Here is a 20,315-nt window from a genome sequence, read left to right on the forward strand (position 1 = left end):
TCTTGGACATGAACCAGTCTGGTCTTTTTACGGAAACACCAGCAGATTGTCGGGAGTGTAAGCGAACCCAGAGTTGCTTCGCAAAAAGCGTGGCATCAGGAGTTACTGAGGGTGTCATGCTCTGTTGAAATGCTTCCGAGGCCGCGCCCTCACCTTCTTGAGCATTGATATAAGAAAAAAAAATCTCAAATCTTATGCAAACATAATGAATGAGACTCTTAAAAGAACTCCTTGGCTATCATGCCAGGGTGTTCTTGGACATGAACTAGTCTGGTCTTTTTTTACGGAACACCGCAGATTGTCTGTTGACCTTGACTTCTATAGTTTTATCAAGATAAAACTTGAGAGACCCATACAGGGCACAGGACTCTCTATGCCCTTGCCCAATAATTTGTGTCCATACCCTTGGTCTCCAAGCCTTCAGGTCAATCAAGGTCAGACAGGTTTTCTGTTCTTATCAAGAACGGAAGGCTTAGCGGACAGACCGCATTATGTCCTTTAAAGCCAAAACCTCTGATGATGGCTAAAAAACCTCACTAAACCCTCCTTGCCGTGGCTAGAGCGGTTAGAATATTAGCCTTTCTGGTCACGTGTATTAAGTTCGCAGAAAGGATAGGTTCGAAATGCTTTGGCATCAGAAACTCAGACTACGTCTAAGTTCCATGCCGGAACCTTTGATCCAGAGAATACAAGATCTCCACAGACCTCAAAGATCGTGAAGCTTTGTTGTTTTGACAGAACCGAATCTCTGAGCCTAGAGGCCGTCAACAAACATATTTGCATATTCTACAACAGTTAGGACTTCTATCTTATCTCATACTTCATACGGAAAGATAGAACCATAACGAAATTCACAGAGGTCGAGGTGGAGGAACAGTTTCATTTCCCTTCACTATCTCCAGAAACGGCCCCCTCCGATTGAAAACTGAAAATAGCAGCACTGCTTTGCCTTTGGCCAAGAGACTGCCATTAATCTTGAAGATCTTATCGCTTCTCGATAGTCTGAACGCTTTCAGATCAGAGAGGAGAGATATTAGATACTTCACTAAGTGACGATGTTTGATTACACCGATTCTCTCGGGAAGGGTCTTTGGACAATTCTCTGAATTACCTGACCTCTGTGAAATCCCAACCTCTTAGAGGCCAACATGTGGCGAACTAAAGCTAATCCTTCTAGGATCATGAATAAGGGAACAACTTAAGAGGAACTCCTTCGTCTTCAATATTACGAAAAACTTAACGAAAGGACTCCCTCAGTCTCTCCTCACTTTCGACATACTTCTAAGTGAGGATTACTCAGACGTCAAGTAGTTGTTGCCTTCGATCGAGAAGACCCCCACGGACGTGCACTAGATTAACGAACCTATTGAGGATCGTTACGTTCCGTGCCCAAGCCCATAACCAATTCTCTCTTCTCGAGCTATGAGAGAGATGAGAAATTATCCGAGATGAAGTTTGGGCCACTACGCACACCAACCTCACCCTTCGAGGAACTGGAAAGCCGACTAATTTGGCTTCCAATTCTTTCAGACAATGTGCCAGAACATCTGTTCTCTGTTCGGATGTCTGGCACCCTCTCGCTATCACCTGAGGTGATCCTCAAGCCGTTGAGAGAAAATTAGAATTACAAGATCTTGATGTTATTCCAATTTCTTCGTGAGGAAAATTTGTAGAGGTCTGAATTGCTGTTTATTCAGGGAAAACAAGCTTCTCCAGCGAGGAAATGGTCCCCAGCAAAACTCATCCATTCCCTCACTCAGCCTGCTTCCTTCCCTAATAAGGCTGCGCTTTGCATAAGCAGGAGAGCATTATTATAGTGCTATGCCGCGGTAGATTCGTACAGAATGTTACCGTGCGGTAAACCCGCACCTAACAAGTATAAGAGATATCTTGTTGAAATTTTCTAAGTAAACGGCAGGTATGATCATTCAAGATTACTAGAATTTCCTCAACCCGAGGCATAAAATCCATGATTGTAGGGCAAAGAGACGGTTTATTAAGCCATTCCCGCAAGGGAGAGAGACGTAACCAACCGCGCATGACACCGAGCTAGCGGTACTGCGTAGATCACAGTAACAGCAGCCTTGATCATCGTCTCGCACTATATGCCATGAGTTGCCAGCTACTCCTTTTACGAGGGATAGGTATGAATTTTTATCGAGCGAGCCAAAGGAAACTCTCAAGCAGGCATAATTTAAACGAAACAAAATTCGCTAAATACAGAAGCTGAGTTGATGTTGCAGTTCAATTAGAATACTTCTCGTCTAAGTCGCAATCCGTAGAATAACTAGGATATGCGCCTACACCCTCGGACAATTCAACTGCTTAGTAGAATCATGTCGCGAGGTTAATATACGTAGTATATTTATAGTATTCTGAACAACGATCTCCATCCTAAAAATTCTTTCCTTAAAGAAAACAAAATAAGGATTGGAGATCGACCACCTTCGATTCTCTATCAAAAAGAGTGAAGGAGAAGTCTTCCTCGAAGGAAAGCTTCAATGGAGAACAGAATACTATCTGCCTGAGTTGCCAGCTACTCCCTTTACGAAGGAATAGGTATGATATTATCGAGCAAAAAGGACACTCTCAAGCAGGCCTATTTAAACGAAACAGAAATCGCTAAATACAGAAGCTGAGTTGGTGTTGTCGTAACAATACCTGAAGAGTTGTTCTTACTCCGAAAACTCTTGGAAGGTTGAAGGGAGTGTCAAATAAATACATTAGAACAACAGTTCTTTCGGCTTCTATCCGCAGAGGTAAATACGATATGCGTATATGACTCGACCCATGCGTTAGCAAAATGACGCAAAGATAAACTACGTAAGTATTGTAGTAAATTTGAACATCGAATTCTCTACTACTCTTTCCTGGACGAGGAAGAGAGAAAGAAAGGAAAAACGACTGTCCACGTTCGGTTCTGAAAATGAATGAGAGCTCTTCCGAAATTTGTTAACTTATCCGCTTAAGCGATAAATGTTATGAAGATCTTTGTCAATGAGAACTAACCCATTTACATGACAGAAAGTAATCCAGGAATTCGAGCATATAGTTTTCCCGATTCCCGCAGAAATCGAGGAAGGGGCAGGATTCCTGATTAGAGACTGGGCTTACGACAGGAAGGACCTTAATGTTCCCCTTCGGCAGCGCAATACCCGAAAGCAGACGAGGCGTTTTATGACACCGAAATCTGCTTACAGTTTTCCTGAATTCATCAAGTGATGGATTCTATTGAACGCTCCCTTCGTAGAAAGCGAAGAAGAACATCTTGACGAGACCAAACTCCTTCCTCTACTTCGACGACGCCGTCTTGAAGAGCGTTCTTGCAGGAATCCTGCCGAACGTCTTGATGCGTAGGACGCCTATCGTTCTGAAGAACGTTCCTGGCAAGTGCTCTACCGAGCGTCATGACGTGTAGGATGCCGAGCGTCTTCAAAAGCGTCCTCGCTAGCGTCTGGCGAGCGTCCTCGCTAGCGTCCTGGCGAGCGTCCTCGCTAGCGTCCTGCCGAGCTTCCACCGAAGCGTCCTGGCGAATGTCCACAAAAAGCGTCCTGCTGAGCGTCCTCAAAAGCGTGCTGGAAAGGCGTCCTGCTGAGCGTCCTCAAAAGCTTCCTGCCGAGCGTCCTCAAAAGCGTCCTGGAAAGCGTCCAGCTACGAGATGTCTGAGCAGAGAACACCAAGTCTTCTGAACGGACGTTTCAGAGAGGAACTCGTTGAGCGCCTTGATGCATGCAAGGCCCGCCAAGAGGCGTCCTGGCGAGCGAACCTTGCCAACATCTCATGTTATGACGAACCGCGTTTTGCGTATGACATTGAATATTTTTAAGGGACGTCCTCATGCGAGTCTCCATGGAGAGCCGCACGCTGCTCCTGAAGAGTGTGAACACTAAAGGAAGACGTATGGCTTTCGTCTTCCGCAAGGTGCTTGCCCGAGCGTCCTGGAGAATGTCTCTACTTATAGGACGTCGAGCCTTCACCTCCAAAAAGCTTCCTCACGTCTAAATTGCCCTTCTTATGCCGACCAGAGACATAAGTTGCTTTGACTGTGCAAAGCAGCTTGCCGGCCGTCAAACTTATCAGCTTGCTTTATCGAAGTAAAGCGAACGTTACATAACGTATACGGAGCGCAATGAGGAGAGGAGACGAATACTGAGTTGCTCCTCCAAAAGGTGGAATCAAGAATGTCCTTGATTACCAAATTCTTTGGAATGCTAGCGAGGTTGAAACAGCTCTAACTTCATGAGCGTTCACTCGCAGGAGGCTCAAACTCACTCTTCTGGCCAAGATGAATGAACCAAAAATCCTTAAATTAAAATGTATAAGTGATATATTACATGAGGCGTTCACTCGCAGGAGGCTCAAAACACCTCTTCTGGCAAGATGAATGAGCCTACGTTAATAATGTAGACATGATGTATAACATGAGCGGTCACTCGCAGGAGGCTAACAAAAATTCACTCTTTCTGGACAAGATGAATGGAGCCTCCCCCCCCCTTAATAATGTATAAATGATATATACATGAGCGTTCTCGCAGGAGGCTCAAATCACTCTTCTGCAAGATGAATGAGCCTCCTTAAATGTCCCTTAGGAAAAGAGCCAGTGCATTCTTCTAAAAGGGAAAATGTGGTCTCTTTACTCTCTCATCCTCTCGTGACGAGAGAGAGGACGTGAAGCGTCCTCTTCTCTAAAGCTTCTTAGGGGGCGCGAGTCCTTCCGAGAACTCCAACCCCTGTGTGGGGAGGACGCTCGGAGGACGAGAAGCAATCTTTCAAGATTCGCGCACGTGCACGATCTTTAGCAGCCTGGGAAGAGTCAACAGGTTCTGCCGAGGGACGCCAGATCGGTGGGGAGCCCACCCCGTAACCCTCTTGACGGCTTTCGACATGCCCTCTCCCTGAGTCCTGGGAGTCCGACAGAGGTCCAGGCCTAGAGGCATTATGGGGCCGATCTGACGCCCCTCCACACACAAGGGGCACTAACACTTCACACAACACTGGTTGGAGAGCGAGCACTTTAGTCTAAGATTACTTGATGTAATCCTTTAGCAGACACTTATTCTAGGCTCGTAAGCCATACCCACACCGGGTTAGGCAAAAAATAAAATCTACAGTAGGTTAGAAGGTTCATTATTTCTAACTTCTGTTACTGTGGAGGAAAAACTCCTGATTCTAACACGCTCTAAAATGCGTATTTAATCCTCCTTCTTCCGTAATCAGTCACACATTACACTAATTACCTTATGCAAAGAAAACATGTAAACGTCATATATACTAAGCGAGTGTCTACCGAAAGTTACGGTAGCCTCACCTTACCATGCAGACAACAAAGTCTGAAACTAGGCTAACTAGCTTCAGACATCAAATGCAATGAAAAAATTTACGATAGCGTATGCCTAGCCACAAATCCAAGTTAATAATCGAAAGAATAATTAGGATACTTAAGTGGCTAATGAAGTTTCAAAATCCTAGGCGGAGGTCTGTAAACAGTTTGTTTACCGACCGGCGACAGAAAAAAATATGAATAGAAAATGGGAATAGTTCCTGATATCCGCCTCCCCAGCGGCGGGAATGGGTACTACCACCTGGCCGCCCACTGCGTGTGCCGCGAATTTTTAAATTCTGTCGGACTTCAGAAAAATACAGCTATATATATATCTGTCAGGTAAGTTTCATGAACAAAATATTAATTCCGAGGTAGAGCGAATTAGATATTAAAGGACATTGTAGCTCGATATATGTATATGAATCACGGTAATGTGATATGACTTTTGTAAAAAATGCTACGTGTTGTCAAAAAGCGCTACTTAACTACCGGAGTCGAGGCGGGTTGATGTTGTCTCCAAACCAACGAATACTTCAGCGCGAGAAAGTATTTGAGGTGAGAGGACGACATATACCTTTAAGCCTCTCGCGGTTGGGTGGTATCGCTTCCACTGTCGGTCCTGGATTTATAATGTACCTGCGTTTCGCGCCCAAGTACAGGTAAATCTATTATCGAGAAAAAATTCCCCTTCGGTTAAGCATATGATGAAAATATATTAATTCCGAGGTAGAGCGAATTAGATATTAAAGGACATTGTAGCTCGATATATATATATATATATATATATATATAATATATATATATATATATATATATATATATAGAGAGAGAGAGAGAGAGAAGAGAGAGAGAGAGAGAGAGAGAGAGAGGCTTACACCTCCACCCACAACCCCTCCCCGTCCCCCACCACACCCCCCTCCTTTCCTTTCCTTTCTACACACAAAACACTCCATCGTCTTTGATATGCAAATAGTCTTTCTTTTGTGAAACAACCGCTGACGACCCCAATTAACACCGACTCTCAAATGTGGATGTGTAGCTTTATCGTTTTCGTGACGTGTGCTCTCCTTTAAGGGGGGAGTGCGGGGGAGGGAGGTATAGGAAGGAATATACTATTTTAGGCTAAAAGGCATGCAAGCCCTGCTACCTACGAGGTCATTCAGCGCTGGAAAGGAAAACCTCACAATTGCAATTTGAAACAATTTTTAGGAGAGGGTGGGTAGCAAGATGGAAGAAAGTGAATATGAATGGAGGTACAATAAAAGGAGTGAAAAAGGTTGCAGCTAGTGGCCGAAAAGCCGCTGAAAAAAACCTTGTATAGCCCTAAAGTGTATCGCGTGAGGTGCACTGACAGCACCAGCCCACTACGCACAGGAAGGGGAGGGATATCGTCATATCTTTGAAAATCAAGTACAAGAAATGGGTTAAAAATTTCCGTTTTCTTTATTTTTAGAATTTGGCTGTTTGCCTGATTTACACACAAAAAAATCAGTCTGATAAAGGGGGACGTGGTTGATCTTTTACCAAACAACCAATCAATCAATCTTCCTTCAATGTGTTCCTTGAAGATAAATATCTGTCATATACCAAAGAATATAAAAATAATCGATAAGTTTTTAAATTTTATTACTTTATATTTTCATCATATGGCCGGAGTTCAGGAAAGAAGTGTTAATATGAAAAAAATATGATTTAGTGTTTGGCTTCGGTTATTCAAAATAAAAATATTACGCGATCAGTAATGGTCACTGAAATGGGATATTTTAAAGATGAGTAAAGCAGAACAGTGAATGGCATGGTCAATTATTTAAATCTCATTGTATTTGATCCATCAATAACATGTTTCTGCTTCCAGTAAATAGGCTGTTTATTCCCTTTAAACTGAGTAAAGGAAATAGAATAGAAAAGTCTGGCTTTTTCAAGTACTTCAATTAACATTCCTGTAAACTGTTTGACAAAAAAAAAAGAGAAACAAATCAACTGTTGAACGATAAAACAGCCTACCTAGGGACACTGCGTTTGTAATGCCAAGTATCAAGTAAGCTTTTCTTTGGGCTTCCAAAAATCGCCGAAAGTCGGACCAAATATATTCCTCATGTTCAAAAACGTGTAAAATAAAATAAAAAAATCCATTACACATTTCACTCAAATTAACGCCCGGCACGTTCCCCATCCCTTTGACTCGCTAAAAGCCTGTCTACTTTGAAGGGAAGTCTATGGCTCATCTTAAAGTTATGGACTGTCAATTTAGGAGAGCTGTTGATGTTGCAAATTGAACTGATTATATTCCTAAAGTGCTCTTGCGCATCATAGCGGACCATTCGTGAAGACAAAAGACTCATAAGTGAATAAAAGGTTAAGTAGGTTCGAAATTTTTCTCTTCTTGAGAGGACTAGAGGTCGTATTTATTCTTTGATCTAATGTATGGTCTGACACAATTCTTTCTTGTTTTGGTACTTCTTCCCAAAATACTCTCTCCAGTTCCATATACTCCAGGAACTCCTTATCTGGCATCAATGCTGTCTCCTGCTCCGTCAACTACTTTTGCATTTACATTGCATAGCGCAACCACCCTTTCATGTTTTCTAAATCGAGCAAAGCACAAATTCAAATGGCCCAACATATGATGACAATGATTCCTCCAACTATGCTAAACTTACGGCAGGGGGTACGCGCTCCCAATGGCACTGGACCTTCGATGTGTTTTAGCAAAAACTGTTCCTCGGCCAACTAGGATAGTTAATGAAAACTGTTTCGGCCATTTCATGGACTCCCTTTGCAGCTGTGTAATAGCAATGTATTTTGTTTTTGCAACTCTGTACCATAACCTTGAAAATTTACTGCATAGCCAGAGGTAAATAATTACAAAAAAAAATAAATAAAAAAAGTCTTTTATTTTTTTATGGAATTCTTTATTGGTTATATTAGGAGAGTTATGTACTTACTCTCCTCTGTATTTTTTTTATTTATATAGAATTTTGGCATCATGCCAAGCACTGGGGCAACTAAGGACATTCAGCGCTGAAACGGAAACTGACAGTAAAAAGTTTGAAAGGTGTAACAGGAAGAAAACCTCGCAGTTGCACTATGAAACAATTGTTAGGAGAGGGTGGACAGTAAGATGGAAGAAAGAGAATATGAACGGAGGTACAGTAAAGAATGAAAATAGTTGCACTTTTTCTGAGTTGCTTTTGTTTTCCACGTTAAACAAAGTGAAGGGGGTACACTACTGACATTACAAATACCCGAAATTGTACATGGGGAGGAAAAGGTTGAAAACCCCTGCTCTAAAGGTCTCCTCGATACAGCAATTAAGAACTGCAACTCCTCGAGCTCTTCACCCTTCTGCTACACCAGACACGAGGACCTTTGTCTTCCCCATTCTCGCTCATGTTGCCCTTTCACCTTTGTCTCACTCCAAACTCCCAGTTACTACCACATTTCTTATTCTCTGCACTACATCTATGGACATTTACCACTAGACTTGCATTAACCTTTTACAATTCATGATGTGTGTAATTATATAAATATATATTATTATATATATATTATATATATATATATAATATATTTACAAAAAACACGCACGGCACTGGCACACACACACCAACCACCAACAACACACACATATATATATATATATATATATATATATATATATATATATATATATATATATATATATACACTATATATATATATACATATATATATATATATATATATATATATATATATATATATATATATATATATATATATATATAGTGGTTTACGAACCTTATCTCACCAATAAGAAACGGATATCGATCTCGGCGGCGGGAGGGTAATGTCCTGAGGAAGGTCTTGGATAGACCTTGGTCCTGAGTGTTTTTCCCGAAAAAAAACCATAGTGCGTCTAACTGATATATACAGTTAATCATGTACTTGGTAGCTAGTCTACTGCGTCACAGATGGAATGGATTAGGTCATTGGACAGCCAAACAACTTCATCTCAAAAGGCTTGCTAAAAACTGGAATGTTAACACCATTTGGAGTGGCACCTTATCATGTATGTATACAACATATACATTATGTACATTTAAAAAATACAAATCCAAGCGTCAAAGCAAGTGCCAGGAAATGTGCCCACTTGTATTCAGGGCTTTACCTACATCGACAAAGCACTGCTCCAATCCTGCAGCCTTCGGTAGACATGACGAACTTCATCACAAAAGTCGCTTTACTCAACGTGGAAGTGGCACATTAATTTACCTATAGGCCTAGTAGTCAGTTCTACCAGAGGGATCTATTAATGAAGAGTAATAAGCCTACGTGATGAGGTTATTGACTGTGGGCAAGAGAGAGAACGAGAGAGAAGAGAGGAGAGGCGAGAGAGAGAGAGAGAGAGAGAGAGGGGGGGGGGGGGCGGTCTAATTAACCCGTAAACATCACCCACTCACTCTCACAGTGTTTAACTGACTTGTCACTGGAGCCCAAGACATAGATTAAAGGCCAGAATCTGAGTAACATTCTACTCATTCCTACGGGAGTAACAAGTATGCATTGAGACTTTCCGGTCAATTACAGCTCGGAAACAACAATTAGGCCTAACACTAGCATAGGCCTAACTTATTAGGCGTTTACTCAAGGGTTTCAACTACGTAAATGGTTAGGCATACAACCCTTTTCCAGTCAACAAGTAGATACAGCTATATATAAATTTCTCATCATATCACGTACATGACAATCTATACAAATCTGTAACTTATCTGGACAATGAAAGTCTAAGGTGAAAAGCTTACAAACATATATTTTACATGTATTTCTTGTACTTAAGTACCGAATTCTGATAATGGTTAACACACTGCAAATGTACAAGGTATCATAATCAATAACTAACCGTTAAATTATTCCTTAAAATCATAGTTCTAACATCAATAAATATAACAAAGCAATTCCACAATTTTCATTGAATTTACTAACATCAATAATAATAATAATAATAATAATAATAATAATAATAATAATAATAATAATAATAATAATAATAATAATTTCACTTTAATACCCTTTTTATCGATTGGAATCGTTTTACGCCCTTCCTTAATTTTAATATCACATTGTAACATTAAACATTAAACGATATGAACCGTAGGCATCAACCTAATGCTTGTACACCAAACAAATGACTGATAACTAACACACACACACACACACACACACACACACACACACACACACACACACACACACACACACACATATATATATATATATATATATATATATATATATATATATATATATATATACTCGCACATACATACTATACACATATTGTTCAAGGTTGTGCAAACTTAGTAAATAACAGACCCAACAGTCCACTACTCAAGTACCAAAATTAATACGTCTATATGAAGCGAATCGCACATAGAAAAATAGCATTTATAAACGTGTTGTTTTAAAAGGAGTGCGGATGGTATTATTATGTGATAGGAACCATAAAATCTGGGAAACATTTAAATATTTAATGAGCCTATCCTACAGAGAAAAGTAGTTTCTTGTCCCGATTGCAGATAAAATGCTTTTGTATAATTACGCTTTAGTGTATGCCCTTTAAGCAATCATCAATTCCGATCAGTTCACGAAAAAGATAGGCCTAACCTTAATAAACGTGCTCTAGCCTATCTTTAATATACCTAACCTAAGCTGCACATAGGCCTAACATACCTTTGACCTGTTATCGTACGTTAGGCCTTGGATATCTGAAAATATTGTCAGCACCACGGCAACCTATTTATGAAAACCCCTTATTAATCCAGTTAATTTATATGCATTATAGGGGACTCTCCGGAGAGCACAGTCACCTTGAATCAGTATCTAAGTTACGGGTGGGGGTAGACGTTGTAACTAACCTAATCTTTGGCTACCTATCATATTATCTACCTCGGGGAACAGTAAACTTGGTTAATGACAAAATACGCTGACACAATTCCGTTTCAAAAAACGGCTGCATGTAATGATATCTTACAGACAAGTTATTATAGGAGATTACGTGTTTTGAATATATAGACCTACTATTAGCCTGGACACTAGATTGCAAGGTATGAAATTGCTGCAGCGTACCAAAATATAAACCGCTCGAGAAGCGCTATTAGAAATCAAAACAAATATATATATATATGATTGTTCAAAGATGAAACTTACGTTTGACACGATTTTCGTATGCCGTTCGTTATTCAAAACACCAAAATACAAAGACAATGACACAGGCTGTACAAGAAGGAGTTCTTGCATTCAAGTGCAGTGCGTCAATACAAAATTGAAAAATGTAAACAAAGTCGTGGAAGTGTCAAATGAGCCCCCGTCAACTGTCAACTGAGCACTCGTATTTTGACAGAAATATCACATATACTTTCAAATTGTATTTGGAGAAATGCCAATTTAGTTCGAATAATTCAACAATCGAAAAAACACATTAAAATGTCAACAGAAGTTTAGAATAAGAAAACGCATAAAAAACGGCAGATAACTTTTCTATTAAGATGTTTCTTTGTATATACATTATGACCGGCAAATATTGAAATTTGTTAATACATATTTGGCAACAACTGAGGACATGGCGATGTTCCAAGAAAGGGCAAAAAGAATAGCCTATTTACGCTGGGTGCAAAACGTGCCATTAACGAATTTCTTATATCACCAGCGTAAAATGTCATGATTTACTTCTGTGACTTAGTAGCTACTCAGCACTGATTGCAACCACCGTCACCAATACATTCAAACTTTTAACGTACGTCATTACACAATGTTATTCAGTCAGAGAGAAGGGACAGAATTCAGCTCCCTCTCCTGCACAACCCTCATAACAGCACAGCCATGTCAGTTTTAATTTCAAATCATGTCTAAATTTACTCTTAATTCGTATCGTATCGGCATCGACGCATTAGGCCTATGGCGCCCTCGGGCACATTGAGCCATCATCCACAGAGAAAACATTTTTTATTTATTTATTTAACTCTGGCTTTATTAACTGGTGTATCTCGACGAATCTTCCAGCCACGTCTGAATGTCGTGACTGGTGTCCGTCAGAGAATCGCTAGAAGGTAGTTCGGTCAGCGGAGTCATTTCGGGCCGTCCGTTGGGAACGTAGCCGTTCTCTCTCTGTCCCAGCTGGTCCCTGTAGGCGCCCCGGCACTCGCGGTAGCTAAGGTCAAGCCGCTCGCGTCCTTCATAGCCTAGGAGAGTAGAGATGGGAGCGATGAGTGTTTAACAATTTGGAGTAGGACAATGGCATTGCTATAGAGGACATGCCTAGAGGCTAAAGTAATGTGAAATGTATGTTTATTATTATTAAAAGCTATGCTTTTAAGCTAGCACACACACACACACACACACACATATATAGAATATATATATAGACAGAGAGAGGGATATTAATACACAATTACCCTCAGGTTATAATGGTAAATCTACACACAGTATGTTATACATTCAAGATCATGATTTTCAGCCCCTCTTAATATGCGACAAAAAAAAACAAAAACAAAAATCTTCATTTTTTTTTTTACATTTACAGGAAAATCTGCACCTTCTACCAGGGGAGGGTTAGCTCAGTAATCCATTCATACATTTCAATTTTGGTTTCTAGCAATCCTCGTCTCTTCCATTTTCTACAGTTCATGTCCAATATTTCCAAACGACACAGCATCATTTGCGAGCATCACCCATTCACCATTCCATTTTTTATCCTAGATACTGAAATGCCACAGACGTAACATGCTATTACCTAGTCCCATTTCCCCTCAACCAATCACTCATTTTGTTCCCTTACTCTTGGTTATGTTGCGCTTTTATCATAAACCTTTCTGATCATTCTCAATAATTACCTTCTACGCCATCTCTGTTAATAGTATCGTAAGGTTGTTTAGGTCCTTGTAAGACAATAACAGCTTTTACTTTTTTATGTTTAAGTGTAGAAATGTATACACATGCAAGTGTATCTGCGACTGCATGTACAACAGGAGCTTGCAAATACCCTTCGGTATAGCCTAAACTTACCAGGAGCAGAAGTGGGCAAGATAGTATACCCAAGCCGGGAATGTTTGGCTCCCATACCGAGTCCCGCCACGCCAGCCAGGGAGGAGGCCAAGCCTCCGGTGCACCCTACACCACCCGCACTGCTCCCGCTGCCGCCATGGAGCCCCCCTAGGCCTACTCCTCCAATTCCACCCCCAGACCTGACCATTAGGTGCAAGAAGATAGAAAAATTACGTGATTTTTCAAGCACATTCGCCTTGCCAGAATTTTTTTCGTTTACAAGGAATAGGGTTAGGCCTATAACAGTTTGAAATTGGTGGGGGAACTTCTTGAGAAGCTTGCTTGCATCATCTACGTGGGACTAGTCAAGCCATACTGAAGCTTAATAGAATAAAAAAAAGTTTTAACGTTAGTATAAAAAATAATGTTCTTTCTAATCGCTAATGTATAAAATTATCTAAAATAGGACTAAATAATGAAACTTCTAATCACAACCAAGACATGGTAACTGACCGTCCGATCAAGATCACTCTGGGATTTAAATGTTTAATAGCTCTAGTCAAAGTAAGCCACTGATCAACAGTTCCTTGACATACTGATCAACGATGAACCCGAACCATAGAAGCTTTCATTTAATTCGCAAAGACAAGACCATTTCTGGAACCAGGGTCAATTGACTAGAAAACCGAGCTAACCAATGTGATGAAAAAAAATTATTAAAAAAACCATTATACTAGTACTATCTTAAGAGTGATAAGTATAATCAAACCCAACTAGCGATATCTAAGAAATTAAAGACGGAAAAAACATCAGCGAACTCGTGAGAAAACGAAAGCAAAAAGCAATAATTGTCTGCATGCGGAGATTACCGAACAGAGCACCTGGCGGGAGATTTCAGCGATCCATCTCCGCCCACAGATGACGAAAGCGATGACGTCAGTGAGGGAAGGCGGATGTCCAAGTGGGAGCCTTTCTCTGTCACGATCTGTGGGACAATACTAAGATTACTCGTACATTTACCTTTACGTGGCTAAAGAAATATCAAAGCTATATGCATCCTGGACTGAAAATATTTATCAATGGTATTACTTTCAGGGAAACCACAAAATGACAATAAAAACATGAAGACATGTACCTGTCACTGTTTCTTACACATGCCAATTTTTCTGCTTTCACGCATTAAGCCACAAATAACCTCCCCATAGCCAGTTCACTGTACCTTAGGAATAACTTACATACAAAGGGAAATGTATATGAATGTATACTTATCTATAAATATGCAGTGGATTATGCACTCTATCTAAAAAAAAAAAATGAAAAACTTATTGAGAATCAGATATATAATCATTTCTTCTAAAACCAGTTCACCTGCACTCCCGGACGCGAGAATAATCTATATCTGTTGCAAAGGTTCATCTAATTGATAGAACAAGGCTACCTTTCACAGCAGTTGCCTCCAGGTCACCCCTGAGTAAGGTTTTACAAGCAGTGAAAATCCCAGACTTCAGAGTGGAGGCCGTTGATTTGAAAGAAGGGCAATAACAACCTAGTTGTGCGCGCACCATGGGAATTTACATAAAGTAATACAGATACAGGAGACAATAAGACATGTTAGTCTATCAATGGAAACACGTTGAAAATAATAAAAACAAAACACTTTGTACAGTCTTGTCCTAAACTGGTAGTCTGCTCTGAAATGAAGCTATCTGTAATGTGAAGAATTTCTCACAGCAGCAGGTGTTAAACTTTTAGTTCCATTTTCCATTAGTTAGATCAAGTTTTTCGCTACCTGATGTTGAAACAAGTCTGTAGGTAATGTCACACCTAAGAGTAAGTTGGATGTTTCTGTCAACTGACCTCTTTAACTTTCTAAAAAGTACAGATGGGGGCGGGGGGGCCTAGCCCCGTTCGATACCAAACGTGTCTGATTGATAGTATTAGTTCGGTTGCTTTTGCATGTACTGTTTCTAATCTCTCTTTGCTCTTTCTCTGGGGTGGCGTTGTGGATTGCATACTCGACGTGGGGTGCACACAGAGTCAATATAGATATAAGGTGACTCTGTGTGGCACAGCGTAATACGAGTATATAAGGTTATTGTCTTCTCTTCCATAACAGTAAACTACTAGTTAATGTATTCTTGTATTTTCTGGGCTCTCATTTCAATATCCTTACATCGTTTAGAAGGCTGTAAATCACTAATAATCAAAGAATCCTAGACCATGCTCTTGATGCCAACTTTCTACCGCCTTGCCAAACGGAAGTCATACTTGCCATTCATGTTTCTACGACCTACGGGAATGACTTAGCATTTCTCTAAGTTAAAACGGCATCTGCCATCTAACTGACCTTTCACCTAATTTCTCCAGGTCATCTCGCAACTATTTAAAGACAGAATCGTTACGCAGAACCAACCATTCGCGCACCTTTTGGTTCATGTTGTAGAGCTTCGTGGTGATGTCTCTGGCAATGATGGTGGAGACCACTGTTGCCAGATACGACTCCTTCACGAACAGGTATTCCAGGCCACTGCGTTGCCAGAAGACATAGCGGCAGGGTGTGGCAGCAATGATGGACACCTCGGGAGAAATAATGGTGAAGATGATGATGATGCTGATAATAATGACAATTGCTATGATAGCGAAATGGGAGTAATTAGATGTGATAACAGTAAAGAGATACAACAGATGGTTAATTATAACAAAAGCAACATTAATAATAATAATAAACTAAAAAGGTAATAATATAATAATAACCCTTAGAGAATAATAATAATAATAATAATAATAATAATAATAATAATAATAATAATAATAATAATAATAATAATAATACATAACCACAACAGCAACATAAGAAATAAAAGCAGCCATAACAAAAGCAATAAAAAAAAAAACTTTAAAAAAAAATATAAGGATGATATTCCCGCGGCTCCTTTGATGCCACTCAGATTATTAGGTCAGTGCCTTGGAGGTTATGGAATTCCAGGGGAAAAAAAACAGCGTTTTCTTGAATTTGTCCTGCTTTCCAAGGGAAAGTATTCATAAAAAGAGGCCGCACTGCGGTGGTGGTACCTTCCAAGAGAGAGAGAGAGAGAGAGAGAGAGGTGGGGGAGGGCTCCTAAGTGAACCTCTTGTAACACCTTTCCTGGAGAAGTATTGTATCTATTTCTGTCAGTTTCACGACAAAGAGAGAGAGAGAGAGAGAGAGAGAGAGAGAGAGAGAGAGAGAGAGAGAGAGAGAGGAAAAGTGTGGGGGAATCATTCCTCATATCAATTCCAGAAAACCTTAACCAAATAGTCTGCTAGCTTTGGAACTTCCTTTCAATTCTATCGTTTAAAATGTTTTGTGCGTGTGTGTGTGTGTCCGTGAGAGAGAGAGAGAGAGAGAGAGAGAGAGAGAGAGAGAGAGAGAGAGAGTTTATGTATGTATATCAATAATGAAAAGTATAATTGAACAGGAAAATTAAGCAAGACATCAATTCATTATTAAACGGATGCAAAAAAGTTTTTCATTAAGAAAAATGTAAGAAAGATTGTTATATTCTTGTATATTACAAATATTTAAACTTTGGAGAATAAACTCTACAGCCATTAAGAAATATACATCTCAATCCAGTCAGACAGCCTTGCGTCAACATAAACGAATAGAAAACTAAGTGTATACTTGCGCTTATTTAGAAAAGAAAATACGGTATTACCAAAAATTTACGTCACATTCTTAAGAGATATACATCCTTACTCTTTCAGACTCATTTACATAAAACATAAAATATGTAAGGAAACGTCTTGTACCCAAGTCAGAAAACAGCTACAACGTCAGGCCACAATAAACACAGAACACCAACAACAACAAGAATAGGAAGTCGAGGTCACGTCCTTTATCCGAACGAGTGAAGATGTAAACAATGAGAGTCAAAGGGGAATTTAGAAGTCGAAACTCTATGCTGTTGTTGAATCATAAGACTGTGTAAACAATGTGTCCGAAAGCGTGAGAGGATGTTTATTCAAGTCTATTTCATGTTTTTTTTTATGTATTGAAGTAAATATTTTTTTCGTTTGGGTAGATAATAAAGAAAGAGACGAGTGAAAGTCTCGCCTGTCTATCAACAGACAGAAAAGGGACAGAACTTCTCTGTTTGAGGGTAAAAATACATACTGACAGATGTCTGCTGCTCAGTCTCTATGAAATGAAGGAAAAAAGCAGAACAAGGTCTGTGACAACAGACAGCAAAAGAAGACAGAAAGGAAGATTCTCTGTCTGTTCTGTCTGTACAAAAGAGAAAGCAGCAAAGAGGGATCTCCGCATTTCTGTCTGCAATAAAACTGTACTTAAATATCTAACAAGTTAAAAATAGGCCGAAGTTTTTCCGGAGTAATCGAGTTTTCTGTACAGTGTATAATCAAGGCCACCGAAATCAGATCTGTCTTTCGGTGGTCTAGGTATAATGCTGTATGAGCCAGGGCCCATGAAACTTTCAGCCAAAGCCCGGTGGTGGCCAGTCCAATATCGTTGCAAGACGCACGATTATGGCTAACTTTAACCTTAAATAAAATCAGAACTATTGAGGCTACGGGTCTGTAATTTGATGATTGGATGAGGAATGTTCATCATACGAATTTGAAGCCCTCTAGCCTCAGTAGTTTTCCAGGCCTGAGGGCGGACAGAAAAAGTGCGGGCGGGCAGACAAAACCATCTTCATAGTATTCTTTTACAGAAAAATAAAAAGGAAAATTTCCATCTTTATATTTGTAAATGACAGAAAGAATTTCTAAACTGTCCTATTCAAGGAAGACTGAATCTCTGTTCCCTTCTGTTTGTGTGTGAACTTACGGCCTCATAAAACGTAAATTTTGTTGGTACTAATAGTATTTCTAAAGATATTTGCAAAAATAAAAAATCAATTTATCAAAAAGTGTCAGAAAATCAGCAATATATGACGCGAATGGTTGTGAGACGAGGGATTTGTCACATGGAAAGATATAATCAGTTCCTCACTTTTTATGAAAATATTAAAGCAATCATAAAATATAAAGAATAGGAACGCTAAAAAACAACGATATGAGTACCGAAACACACACACACGCTATATATTCTTATTTATTCGATTTGTTAATTTATCTGGTTTTCTAATAGCTTTCTGTATTTACAATTACCTTCTTTTACTTCTTTCGAATGAACACCATATCCTATGGAAGCTTGAATTTGAAGTTCATGACCCCTGTGGGCTTGTTCCATATGAATAGGTGGTTTTTTAAGATCTGAGTGCGAACGAAAAAGACAAAGCCAGCACAATAGTATTCTCTTACAGAAAACTAAAAACCTGAAGGTGTCGTGAGCCAACACACGAATGGATCTATATATTATGCATGACGCAAATACTGTCACCAAACTTCTTTCTCATATCTTACACGATACCTCGTCACACGAAGAAACGCCTAACTCACTCAGTCATAAACGTTATCGACTTTCTTTTCGTTTCTTAGTGACAAGATTTATGAACTGTGATTTCTCTGTTATTGCTATTAGATGTTGTGACTGATACTGATTTTTTGTGATTTCTTTGTCACTGTTATAAGATGCGATTGGTACTGACTTCTTTGTGATTTCTCTGTTACTGTTATGATGTGATTGGTACTGATTGTTTATGATTTCTCTGTTTTCTCTGTTATTGTTATTAGATGTTGTGATTGGTACTGATTTTCTGTGATTTCTCTGTTAATGTTGTAAGATGTGATTGGTATTGATTTTTTTGTGATTTCTCTGTTACTGTTATAATGTGATTGGTACTGATTTTTTGTGATTTCTCGGTTATTGTTATTAGATGTTGTGATTGATTCCCATTTTTGTGATTTCTCTGTTATTGTTATTAGATATTGTAATTGGTACAGAATTGTTGTGATTTCTGTTATTGTTATAAGATGTGATTGGTACTGATTTTTTGCGATTCCTCTGTTATTGTTATAAGATGTTGAAATTGGTACTGACTTTTTGTGATTTCTGTTATTGTTATTAGATGTTGTGATTAGTACCGATTTTTTTTAAATGATTAGTATTTGTTGTACACAAGGCCTCATTTATAAAATATTTCTAAATATGACTGATATAATTACTGTGATTGGTTATCAGTTATTTAGTTATAAATAGTTCATTATTGATACGCAATTTGTCATTATAATCACATACTTATTACTTCTATTATAATCATTGCATACAACTAAATATCTTTGGAATAATTGCTATTTTCTTATCAAATAATTATCACTAATTAAGAATGACGATGTAAAAACTAAAAGTAATTATTACTATACTCAAGCTCAGGAACTAATATATATATATATATATATATATATATATATATATTATATATATATATGCTTAAAAAATCACAGTAGATTCACGTGACTTCATTGAATAAACGAATACCACAGGAAAATGATAAGCAGAAGTCCAAGCGCTTTCGTCTTTACTAGGACATTCGTTGCTTGACAATGTCTTAGTGAAGACGAAAGCGCTTAGATTTCTGCCTAACATTTTGCTGTAGTATTCGCTTATATATATATATATATATATATATATATATATATATATTCAATATGTATATATATATATATATATATATATATATATATATATGTTTATTCTCCAAATTTTTTTTAGTTATATTTTTGTATTGTTATCATTGCCTCTCAAGAAAAGAAACATTAACTGTGTGTGTATGAGAGAGATAGTTTGACATCTTACTTTAAACTTATCGTCGAGTGATGCTCTAGAAGATTCGAACTCGGGCGAGTCCAGGAACTGCATACTGGTGATGGAGTGGAGAAACTGGTTGTCTGCCATCACGTTCACCTTGGAATTCAGATATAAAAATCATACTTTAGCAAATGGCACCTTCACGAGTAGGTCAAAAAACGTATAAGTACGCACACACACGCACATATAAATATAGCACACACTTATATATATATA

General features: G+C 38.9%; 2 protein-coding genes across 7 annotated transcripts in view; both read right to left on the reverse strand.

Annotated features, from left to right (window-relative positions):
• The window catches only part of LOC135203583 (blood vessel epicardial substance-like), a 262,933-nt gene extending 250,776 nt beyond the window's left edge, over positions 1-12,157 (reverse strand). Inside the window, exon 1 of the transcript XR_010311962.1 lies at positions 11,513-12,157. The gene's annotated coding sequence lies outside the window, so the exon portion shown is untranslated. The remainder of the gene's footprint in view (positions 1-11,512) is intronic.
• Positions 12,158-12,303: 146 nt separating this feature from the next.
• LOC135203584 (popeye domain-containing protein 3-like) overlaps positions 12,304-20,315 on the reverse strand; it is a 25,904-nt gene continuing 17,892 nt past the window's right edge. For 5 of the 6 annotated variants that reach the window (XM_064233353.1, XM_064233357.1, XM_064233355.1 and 2 more), the window contains 5 exons: positions 20,088-20,195; positions 15,770-15,922; positions 14,215-14,330; positions 13,367-13,545; positions 12,304-12,543 (listed from right to left, as the gene is read on the reverse strand). In XM_064233353.1, the coding sequence (XP_064089423.1) occupies positions 12,335-12,543; positions 13,367-13,545; positions 14,215-14,330; positions 15,770-15,922; positions 20,088-20,195 (765 nt within the window). In that variant the 3' untranslated portion in view covers positions 12,304-12,334. The remainder of the gene's footprint in view (positions 12,544-13,366; positions 13,546-14,214; positions 14,331-15,769; positions 15,923-20,087; positions 20,196-20,315) is intronic. The other variant, XM_064233354.1, reaches the window with a different exon arrangement.

The sequence above is a fragment of the Macrobrachium nipponense genome, chromosome 36, assembly GCF_015104395.2.
Source record: "Macrobrachium nipponense isolate FS-2020 chromosome 36, ASM1510439v2, whole genome shotgun sequence".
Lineage (NCBI taxonomy): Eukaryota > Metazoa > Arthropoda > Malacostraca > Decapoda > Palaemonidae > Macrobrachium > Macrobrachium nipponense.